This window comes from Carettochelys insculpta, chromosome 5 (assembly GCF_033958435.1).
Source record: "Carettochelys insculpta isolate YL-2023 chromosome 5, ASM3395843v1, whole genome shotgun sequence".
Lineage (NCBI taxonomy): Eukaryota > Metazoa > Chordata > Testudines > Carettochelyidae > Carettochelys > Carettochelys insculpta.
This window is the reverse complement of record NC_134141.1, coordinates 60286521-60298580: the sequence shown is the minus strand read 5'-3', so window position 1 is coordinate 60298580 and position 12060 is coordinate 60286521. Positions and strand designations below refer to the sequence as shown.

Genomic DNA, 12060 nt, shown 5'->3' with positions numbered 1-12060 from the left:
CAGAACTCCAAAACAATGTGGTCTCAGTGTGTGCTGGTCTCACAAAACCTTCACTCACTCCACTGTCAGCAATGCATTCATGGCATCTAGCAGCTGTGAGTTCTTGGACCGCAGTTTGGAGATTTGCTCCTTCAAAACATCATAGTCATCGTCATCATCAGCAGCAGCACCATTGTGATATCAAAGAATCACTGAGCTTTGTAATTGAAGGAAAAATTGCACAACAGCCAGTTGGGCTGGAATGCTGCAGCAGGAAATGGTGCGATCTCGTTAATTTTTCGTGCAGTTACTGGTGCTGTGAATTCTGGGACAGTGCTTGTAATTCTAGGATTCAAAGATTAAACATGCACAAGCAACCGGAACTAAAGCATTGTGGGATAGGTACCCAGAATGCACTGCTCACGCTGTTGAACTTGCACGGGGCAATGGGGATGTGGAGACGACACGGAAAGAGGTGGACTGAATTTCAAGAAGCTTTGTAGACAATTTGAATTTATAACATGACAGTTAAATCAAATTTACTAAAAATCAAATTTCTCGTAGTGTAGACACAGCCTACGGCTACATGCTATGATAATACAAATAAAATTAATGAAGCTGGGGCATTACTATTCCAGTACTGGTTTATTTAACACATTCACATTTGGTTGCTCTGTTTACACAGTAAAAGCGCAGTTTGTTTCAGACCTCATACAACTCCATATGTCCTTTCAGGTGAGTGGGAAAGACTGAAAGCCTGTATTTAACAACATCTCACCCAATACCTCTATACGTGCTCTTCAAGCGAGCAGAATGCTTTTAATTTGTCTAGCAGGTCTTTACTTCTATTGTTACTTTAGCAGTGGCTCAAGTATTCTTAAGATAAATTTATTTTGCACTTTTGTTTGCCAACATCGGACTCTGATACTAGTAAAGAGAGCTATACAAGTAAATATTAGTAACAATTTAAACGTAACATTTTCTAATACAGTAGGGTCTCAACATTCACAAGGGTTCTGTGTTGTGAACTCTCGCAAATGGTGACTTCTGCGAATATGGGGAAGCTGCAGCTGCTCGCGCTCCGTGCCTGGAGCCCTGGCTGTGGGTGCTTCTGTCCTAGAGCCCCAGAAGGAAAGCAGCAGCCACTGATGCTCCCTGCCGGAGCCCCAAGCTCACGAATAACTGATTGCACCAACCTGCAGTTCATGAATGCAGGAACCTTACATTAATGTACATTAATGTCATTTCAGCAAGTTTCCTGCACAGGTGCAAATAAATACAATTCTATCAGAAAGAACATACCTCCTGCTCCAGGTCCCAAATTAGGCATAGTTGAGCCTGGTCCTGTACTGCTGGTGGTACTACTTCCAATGCTACTACTGCCCCCAGTTTCACCACTGTTGCTGCTACTGGTTGTGGAACTCTGAGAACTGGACTGAGGAGCCCAAGGATTTGGTAAAGGGTCTCTGTTTTCTGTACGAGATGGCTGACTGTCCCCACCTGATGCATTGCTTACTAAGGAAGCAAATGGGTTACCTCCAAACTACAAAAGAAAGAACAACATGGAATACCTATTAAAACCATCAATTTTATCTCTGATAGAAATGACAGGCTTTGAGATATATGCAGTACTCAACTTGACGATTAAAACCAGTTTAATGTCTCAAAACAGTTAATTATTCTACCATTAACCTTAAAATGGGACACAACTAACAGAAGGGGCAGTGACTTCAACGACCAACTTACATTTCCTTGACTGCCTGTTAAAACAGTGCATAATTTCCTTCACTCCTGAGAAACTGGTTTTCTATTAGCCTTTTATTTAAAATGCATTTTGTAAAGTGTTACTTCACTGAGCATTCAGCCCCGATAGGTACAGTTTCAAGCCTCAGAGCCTATTTCTTCTCTTACTGCCTGGCTTCAAGTTTAGTCACTCTAGGTACACTCAGTGACCAAAAGGTAGTGACCACACACACATTTACCAGTACAAGGTCTATTTGAAAAGTTTTATTGAAATTATAATTAAGGTTCTGATAACTCACCCATAGAGATGCTCTACATAGCGCTACACACAAGATACAAATATAGTTACTCTTGTGTCACTGACATTAATATTGGATCTGACAGGTATCATGGCTTGACCACTAGAGAAATAGTTCCTACTGGAGTCTACCAGAGGGAGCTCAGTTTTTCCTACTCTGGTCATCCCCTTTTTATAAGGTGAATGAGTACACCTACATTCTGTGCATGGACACTTAAAGGAACCCCAATTTTTTACAGGGTGAGTAAACTACCTTTATGCTCATTAGCACTGATGCACAACAACATGTATCCTGTAATTAAGATACACGTCCGAGTCAAATGTGCCTTTACGGTATTTTTATGATCCAGTGTTAATATGGGTAATTCTGCACATCTTTACTTTCTACCTCTATTCCAATAATCTTTTGACATCGGGTTATTTTCTGGTCACTTGTGTCACTTCTTGTCTTCACGGCCTAAAATAGCTACGCTAAAGTCTTGCAGGATTTGACTTGAGTTCTTGCATTTCATCTTATTCATGTCTAGCACATAGGTCAGTATTCAGAGGAACTATTATAGTTTTATAATATTACAGATCAACTCAACTTACATAAAATGAATATATATGCTACAGCAAGCATCACACAATAAATAATTAAAATCATTGTCTACAGTTTTATGCACCCACTTCTCACCTGCTCTTGAGCTGCGCTCAGCATTGGCTCCTGAATATCTGTATACATGCGTCGCAAAGCATTGTATCCACCTGGTATACTCTCAAGGTTGCTCAATGCCCGGTCTTGGTTTCTCATCATTTCCTGCATCATTGCAGGGTTTCTTGCTAGTTCTAGTGTCTAAGTAAGTGGAACATTTAATCTGTATTAGTAAAAAAAATCCATTCTAAAGTGAAAATAGCATCTAAAGCAGTGTCCAAATTATAACAGCTATAATCACATTTCTATATAACCTAACACACTGCAGTTTAGTTTGAATTGCTGTTAAGAGACATAGCAGGAATTTTTCTTGATGAAATCATTAGTAAGTCAACTGAATTTTCATTGGACAGTGTCAAAATTGTAAAAATGTTGGAAGTTTAGTTATGTAGCATTTGATAGACAGAGCATGAATATATGGTGTTGGACAGGAGGGAGGAAAGATGACAAAATTATGGCAACATTCTATCTAAACATATTTAGGGAATTTACTAAATCTAAGCTTAACTCAGAATTATGGCATATGCTGCTTCCAAATAGGCACCATTAGAAATTAATACCTGGTTTCTCAAATCCACAGTATCCATTGGTTTGTAGCTAAAAACTCTACAACATAGATGTACACTAGAGGTTTTCAACTGTATTTAATATCTGACTAAGTACTAAAAACTAAAGCTGTTTAGTGTTTTGTTTTTTTTGGCAAATCTATTATTGGTTGGATAACCACCTTCCTTTCTCAAATGAAAATAGGATATCTGAAGTACACACAAGTTCTGTCCTGGTTTAATTTCAGAAAATCTAGTAATATAATCTTGAAATACTGTTCAGGGAATGTTATAGATTATTTAACATTAGAGACAACACACAACTATTGCAGCCATTAGTGACTAGAGAAAAAATATCAATAGTATTTGCGTAGAGTAATAGTCTACAAGTTTTCCCATGATCCTAAATTTAATCAGCAATGTTCCAAAACATTGAAGTTTGCATATTTAATTTTTATACAAGTCTTTACAAGTTTATTATTGTATAAAGAACTTTCAACATACTTGTCTCATGATATCTGGATTATTAAGCATGTGACTGATCTCTGGATTTCGCTGTATCAATTGCTGCATTTGAGGATTGGCCATAATTAATTGCCTCATCAGATCAGGGTTTGAAAGCATACTCTGAACAAAGGGATTTTCCATTATCTGAACCATCATTTCTGGGTTGGACATGAGTTGTCGCTGCATCTGACTTTGTAACTCTGAAAAATTAGATGTATTCAGGCCCAGGCTACTCAAACTGGCAATTCCTCCAAGGCCACCTTAAAAAGAAGGAAAAAATATTGAACTTCCAGCTTTGATACCTTTCTAAATCAACTGCATCCAGACAGCTTTCCTTAAATACAAAAGGCTAATGTATTACTGCAAATTTCCAGACAATACAGGACAGTGAGAATTCAACTCTTCCAGATGAGAAAGAGTTCTTTCTCTAATGTCTGTTTATTAATGAAGACTTTTAGCATACATATAACACTTGGTTTATGTCTGTAGCTTACAATTTCAAAGCAGCTCTCTCTCGAGTCATACAGGATATACACGCATGTCTGTAAGAATCTGCCAAAGAAGTCTTTTATAATTTAACTGGAAGTTAAGTCAGAAACAGCATTATACTACAGTGTGTTTTCCTTACTGTGACAAAATAGAACGCTTCACTTCCTAATGCACCAGGTACAGGCTGAACCTCTCTAATCCGGCACACTGTTGTCTGGCAACATCTGAGGTTCAGCATGATTTCAGTTAGCCAGATGACCACTTATTTTATGCTTTCATGAGCAAAGACTCACTTAAACAGATGCTCAAAACTTTACTGTTAGTCTATAAGGTGTCACAGGACCCTTTGCTGCTGTTACAGATCCAGACTAACACGGCTACCCCTCTGTTACTTGACACATTTTCTGTGGCCAAATTTCCTGTGATCCCATGAAGTTAGTTTCCAGTCATCAATCCTGGTTCTCAGTGTTCCATGCTGTTACTTAACTCTAATTTACTCCTAAGTGTCTTAAGAGCCCAGTATGCAGTGGAAGCGTTGGTAGTGTTGTTATACAATATAGACTTTCCTGGGTTCAGCAAATTCTCTTGTTTGTCAGACAGGTCCTGGAAGTACCGGACTACAGACATTTAACCTGTACTAAAAATACAGCAAAATAGGTTTCCTACCCTCTTCACAGAGTAAATTATGTAACTTCAAACTGACCCCAAAAATTGTGGCAACAAAAATTACAGCCAAAGCAGCAAATGATTAATAAAGGTAACTATATAATTCTATTCATTTTTCAGAAGATGAAATGAGAGGGGGCCACTAGTGCTAAGTCTGGTGCAAACAGGAGAAAACCACTTTTCAGCCACAGAACACTTGTCCTTGGGATAATCACACTCTAGGGATGTTAAATCCTGTTTAATTAGTTAACTAGTTAAATGTTAAGTTTAACTGGTTAACCGATTAAACAGAGGGTTGGAAGTAGAAAAGCTCGGGGATTCTCTCCAGCCTGGCTGGACTACAGTGCTGTGGATAAAGGCTGTTCTGGTCAGGTTGGTGTGCCACCCACCTAAAGTAAGCTGGTCCAGCCCTCACTGATTAATTGCAACCAGGAAGCCTTGTCTATTTGGGATGAGGCTTACCAGCTAACCATTAACATCCTTAGTATACTCGGGAAGAGAAGGTAAGATAGACCTACTAAGCCCAGTGATTCCATTTGATCTGAAAAGTATGGTTGTAAGCGTGGCAGTAGTTTTGTTACTGTTCTTCATTATCTGGATGACAGAAGCTCAATTTCTGTGGTGCTCTCTACTCCTTGAACAAATCCAAATACACTGTAGAGCACACACAGCTCACAGGGAGCACTATAATTTTCTCGTTACCAGCTGCACTTTACTGTTGTTGACATGCTATTTGAATTAGCGGCATAAGTGGAATTTTCCTACGCTTTTTTCCACAGAAGATTTCAAGGAAGTAAAATTCCTATGACGGAATCCTCAAATTAACCCTATTCCTTTAAATGTCTGGTTTTCAGAGTTTTACAGATTACTCAAACTTATTTAAGTTGATTCAGGCACATGAGCTGCAAATATTAAGAGAAGAGGAGCATTCTGAACCCACAGTTAGCAGATAAAGAGCCATACCCAAACCAAAAGGGCTGCTGTTTGTTGAGGCTGGTGTGGAGGTACTACTACTGCTTGATGTTGATGTGGTAGAAGTACTCCCTGTCGTGTTTGTTTGTTGAACTGGATGATCCTGTGATCTGAAAAATAACGTCAAAACTATGAACCACTTTAACAGAACAATTTAAAAGATTTCTTGAGTGGACCAAAAACAGTTTAGCATGAAATAGCCAGAATATAAATTAAGACCAATAAGCAGACTGAAGAGCTTCAAAAAAGATCTCACAAAACTAACTGACTGGACAACAAAATGGCAAATTAGTTTGAACATTGATAAATGTAAAGTAATGCACATTGGAAAAAATGATTCCAAATATACATACAAAATAATGGGGACTAATTTAGCTATTGCCTCTCGAGAGATCTTAGAGTCCCTGTGGACAGTTCTCTGAAAGCATCAAATTAACGTGCAGCAGCAGTCAAAAAAACTAACAGTCTCAGAAATCACTAGAAAGAGATAGAGAATAAGGCTATAGCTACACGGTAGATCTATCTTGAAATGGCTTAATACCATTCGTGGACCACTAACTGTTTAAGTTATTTTGAGGCATCTTATTTCGATCTCAGTGATGACTACACTGAACTGAAGTCTGAAAAAAGTGCCTATTTTAGTACGAGGAGGGGTAGCAGAAACAAAATACCGTGCTTGAAACAGCCCCTACAATTTCAAGCACAGTGTTTGGCCACGCGGTTTCTATTTCAGGATACCAACTTATCCCAAAATAGAAACCGTAGTATAGCCTTAGCCTAAGAGAATCTCTTACTGAATATCTGTATAAATCCACTGCACACCCACATCTTGAATACTGCATACAGCTGTGGTTGCCTCTCTCAAAGATACTTTGGCACTGGAAAAAGTTCAGAAATGGTTAAGAAGAATAATTAGGGATTTGGAACAGGTGCCATATGAAGAGAAAAATAAGACGACTGGGACTTTTCAGCTTAGAAAAGTGAACGCTAATGATATGTGGTCTATAAAATCCTCCTCCACCACCCTTAAGTGGAGGAGTGACTAGACCTCAGCAAGGATAAGTTGCTGGTGAGAAGAGTGCCTGAAAGACAGGTGGGCAGAGTAGAGCAGAACGGAACGGGAATAGCATACCCCGCAGCAATAGTCCTGAGGACCCAGAAGTCTGAGGTGATAGCTGACCAGGCCCAAAGGAACGTACAAAGTTGGCTTAGGACGGGTAAGGCAGGATCCATCAGCGCCAGCACTCTGATCCTGAACATGCCATCCAAAGGAGTCTTTGAGGAAGATTTTGACCATCCACAACTGGCCCCAGACTGTTGGCGGGGAGACTGGTGGTGGGAGTAACCGCCCTTCTGTGGGTAACAGGCCAAGTACCCATGAGGTGAGAAAGACCGGGACCGTGGTTGATGCTGCTGGGACGCAGCTTAAAGGGCTTCTGCTGTGTAGCTGGAGTGTGCATCCTGACAACTTTGTTACTTTGAGAGTCCTTAAGATTATGGAGATGGGCATCAGTCTGTTGAGCCAAGAGCCCCTGGCCATTAAACAGAAGATCCTAGACGGCCTGTTAGACCTCTGGAGGAAGCCCTGATGGCCCCAGCAAGGCCATCTGGCATACAGCTATTTCTGAGGGAATGGAGCGAGCTGCAGAATCACAGACATGGAGGTGCACGCAGGTGTGAGACCCCAGCACGAAGGCAGAGAACTCCTCCCTGAGATTTTTGGGGAGGGCCTTCCAAAACTCAAGGGCAGCAGAGAGGAGTTGTAATTGTAGCAAGTAAGGACAATCAGCTGGTTAGCCACTTGGTGTATGAGGCCCCCTATCAAATAGGCCTTTCAACCAAAGAGGTCTAGGTGCCTGGGATCTTTGGACTTAGGTGCCTTGATGTGCACTCATTTACAGAGACCACCACCAGGGAGCAAGGAGACAGGCAAGTGCACAGGTACTCATGGCCCTTTACAAACCCAACGACTTCTGTTCTACCTCATGAGTTGTCAGTGGGACAGAGACCAGTGTCCCACAGTTAACAGAGGCAGTGTTCATGATGTTCTGGTTCAGGGGTCTGGAACCTACAGCTCTGGAGCGACATGAGGCTGTTTGAGGACTTTTCTAGCTCACAGTGCTATAATTGCAATGTAAAAAAAAAAACCCTTCCTGATTATTTTTGATAAATGGTGAATGTTTAAAGGCCCATGCTGGGGCTATAAGTATCAAGCGTGCCCTCTCTATCCTTGCCTTTTCCAGGACCTTGTGGATGAGTACTGGAGGAGGGAATGCATAAAGTAAGGGGCCCTTCCATGACAGAAGGAAAGCATCCCAAAATGAGCTTGGATCAATGCCTGCTCTGGAACAAACCTGAGGGCATTTCTTGTTGGAGGTCACAAAGAGGTCTAATTGAGGAAACCCCCATGTGTTGAAGATACATCGAAACAGATCGGGACGGATCTCCCATTCATGATTGAGAGCAAAGTGCCTGCTCAGGTGGTTGGCCTGCACGTTGCCGGTGCCTGGTAAGTATGAGGTTCTCAGGATTATATTGTTTGCAATGCACCAGTTCCACAGGCATACAGCCTCCGCACACAATGCGCGAGATCTGGCTCTGCCCTATTGATTGATATAATAAATCATGGAAATGTTGTCGGTATTGACACCGACCACTTTGTGTCGTAGGAAGTGCTTGATGCATTGAACACTGCCCTTAGTTCCAGCATATTTATGTGCATTGCCTTCTCTCTCTGGGACCATCGCCCTTGCACTGACCTGTTTCCCATATGTGCTCCCCATCATATGTGGCAAACATCTGTCGTAAGAAAAATCGTGGTTTGCGGTTGGTAAAAGGGGACCCCGCTAGATTATTGGGGTCCGCCCACCATTTCAGTGACTTTTGCACTGCTCTTGTGGGCGACACCTTCTTGTGAGTGGTATGTTTCACTGGTATATACATGGTCACCAGCCAGTGCTGGAGGCAGTGAAAGTGCAGCCTGGCATTCTGTACCACAGATGTGGTGGCGGCCATGTGTCCCAGAAGCTGCAGGCAAGTTAATACTTGTACTGTGGGGCTGCCTACCAGCACCTGAATCAGAAACTGGATAGCGTGAAAGCGTACAGTAGGTAGATACACTCTTGCCATGATGGAATCTAGGCATGCTCTTATGAACTCTATGCCCTGTGTAGGTTCCGTCGACTTCTGGAAGATAATGAGGCCCACGGAGCAGAACATCTTTGCAGTAATGTCTATCAAGTGTAAGACATCTACTCACAAGGCGCCTTTTAAGAGGCGGTCGTCCAGGTACGGGAAGATGAAGACATCTTGACGATGAAGGTAAGCTGACACTACTGAGTGTCTTTGTGAAGACTCTGGGCGCTGAAGACAGGCTGAAGGGCAGAACTTCATACTGGAAATGTTCTGTGCCCACAGAGAAATGCGTGTGTGCAGGCTGAATGGTTATGTGGAAGTATGCATCTTGTAAGTTGAGGGCTGCGAACCAATCCCCATCACCCAGTGCTGTGACTACACAAGTAATAGTAGCCATCTTGAAATGCTGCTTGCGGAGGTAATGATTGAGCGCCCGTAAGTCTAGTATTGGTCTCTACCCTGTCTTCTTTTCTGTGAGGAAGCGATATGAATATAAACCTTCCTCTGGGACTCGCGCAGAACTCTCTCCACCGCTCCTAAGGAGATGAGGCGATCGACCTCTTGTTTTAACAAGGTCCCGTGAGAGTGGTCCCTGAGGAGGGACTGGCTAGGGGATTTTATTGGTGGAAGTGTGCAGAATGGGATGGTGTATCCCGCAGCAATAATTTCCAGTACTCATTTGTCTGTGGTGATATTTTCCCACTGCCAGTAGAACGGTTTGAGGCGGTGGTGAAATGGGATGAGGTGACTGTTGGCACTGAGTGATGGGTGTGGTACTGCAGTCTTTGACGTAGTAGTTAAACTTGCTGCCTGTGGTGCAGTTACGGCCTTGCTGAGTACGTCGCCTAGACGGTCTTTGATGCTGTTGGTGCCCTGGGTCATAACCCCACTGTTACCGTGGGCGCTGAAGGTTGGAAGGCATAGTGTCGCTGGTACGGGTAATACCGCTTCCTCCTGTAAGACGAAGTGTACATACCCAGCCTTCTTAATGTGGTTCTTGAATCCTTGCTGGAGTGGAGGACTGCGTTCGTGGTTTCAGCGAACAGTCTTAATCTATCAAAACGAAGGTCAGCTTTTGTTTGTAATTCCTTAGGGACGCTGGATGTCTGCAGCCAGGATACTCGTCGCATCACTCCTGCAGTGGAACATGCTGCTGTGTCTGCCACATCCAGTGTGATTTGGACTCCTGTACGTGAGGCTGCGTACCCTTCACGGACTATAGCCTTTAGGATTGGATTCTTATCGTCTGGGAGATAGTTCGTGAGTGATATCAGTTTTGTATAATTATCAAAATTATGGCTAGAGAGGTGTGCAGCATAGTCAGTCATACCTAGCAGTAGGGTGGAGGATGAATGTACCTTCCACCCAAATAAATCTAGTCTCTTTGCATCCTTATCTGACACTGTAGATCTGTACTGTGGTGCCTTTGATCTCTGTGGGGAGGACTCCATGACAAGGGAATTTGGTTGTGGGTGGTAAAATAAAAACTCCATTCCTTTTGGCGGCACAAAGTACTTTTTGTCCGCCCTCTTACTGGTTGGCAGAATAAAAGCTGGAATTTGCCAGATGTTTGTAGCAGACTCTGTGATGGCCTCATCCAATGGGATGGCTATCTTTGATGACGTAGGTTTCAGATTTTTGAGGAGTTTGTGCTGCCTCCCTTGTACCTCCACCACCTGTGTATCCTGAGACCAGGCAACCCTTTTGAACAGTTCCTGAAACTGTCTAAAGTCATCTGGAGGGGATGTATCTCCTGGGATGACTGCCGGATCCGGAGAGGACGCAAAGGCATCAGTTTGATATGCCTTTGTCTGTTCCTCAGATACTTCCTGTGTTAGCTCCCCAAGGAGTATTCCAACGGGGGACTGACACCTGGGTCTGGATCCTCTCTTGGAGGGGACAGATGATGCCTCCTTGGAGGAGGAGGTGAGGACTGTCTATATGAGGTGCATAGATGTGGGGATCTATCCCAGGACCTTGAGTAACGTTGGTGTCAGTGATAGTCCTCCCGATAGTATGGGTGTACACAGTGGCAGGGACATGAGCCTGGTGATGAGGATCTGGAACGCGAGTGTTAGCTGTATCTATGATGGCAGAAGGAATGAGACAGTCTAGATGATATAAACAGGGGTGGGGATACCCTGTAGGGGTATCCTGGTAGCTGATGCAACTGTTGCATGTCAGGTGAAGGGTGCCGGAGCCAGGGAGAGGGGGTCCGCAAAAATGGAGATGGTGGCCTAAGGAAAGGCGATAGTGGTGTCAAGGGTCTTTCTGATATGGATGATTCTGGAGGAGAGCTCAGAGACAGGGGGGATGGTATAACAAAGAGGTCCAGGGAGGAGCTTCGGTGCCATGTCTTAGAACATGCTTTCCCCGGTGCCCATACGGATGGCACCATACCCAGTACTGAAGGTTTCAGTGCCGCCGGTTCCATGCTCGGTGCTGTGACCTGCAGTTCCGCACAACCAGAGGTCTTTCGCACTGCAAGTCCCTGTTCTGGGGCCTCTGATTCCCATGTTCTCAGTTTCGGGGTTATTTGTCTTGGTGCTGTAGTCTCCGGCACCTACCGCTTAGACACCTGTGGGATCTTCAGTGCCGCATCTTTGGAAGTCTGAGACCTAGGCAATGTCTTTCGTTCCCTGGGCCTAGCATCTCCTTAATATATAGATGCGTCCTGACTCTGTCTCTCACTCATCCTGCTCGTGAGTAGTACAGGCAAGGATCGAGTAGGAGATGTTTTCTCTCTCTTATAACCTGTGGAAGTCAGAGTCGCCGCCTTCTGCTTTTGAAGCGCTGACGGGCCTTCCGAGGGAGTCAGCTTGGCTGTTTCAGGCTGAACAGCCTTATCAAATAAAATCTTCCTTATCAAAGGAATTTTATCAAATAAAATCTAATTTCTCTGTCCTTCCTCGCTCTAGCAGTGAATTTAGAGCACTGGGGACACTTCTGAGGCACGTGGGCCTTGCCCAGACAACGAACACATTTGCTGTGGTCGTCAGAGGCAGCATGGCCTCACTGCATGACTTGCACTT

General features: G+C 43.4%; 1 protein-coding gene across 2 annotated transcripts in view; it reads right to left on the bottom strand.

The window, feature by feature from the left end:
* Positions 1 to 12060, bottom strand: part of UBQLN1 (ubiquilin 1) — a 57536-nt gene that overhangs the window by 27445 nt on the left and 18031 nt on the right. For both annotated transcript variants that reach the window (XM_074995185.1, XM_074995186.1), the window contains exons 3-6: positions 5885 to 6003; positions 3764 to 4026; positions 2697 to 2855; positions 1282 to 1522 (exon numbers count right to left, since the gene is read on the bottom strand). In XM_074995185.1, coding sequence (XP_074851286.1) covers positions 1282 to 1522; positions 2697 to 2855; positions 3764 to 4026; positions 5885 to 6003 — 782 coding nt within the window. The remainder of the gene's footprint in view (positions 1 to 1281; positions 1523 to 2696; positions 2856 to 3763; positions 4027 to 5884; positions 6004 to 12060) is intronic.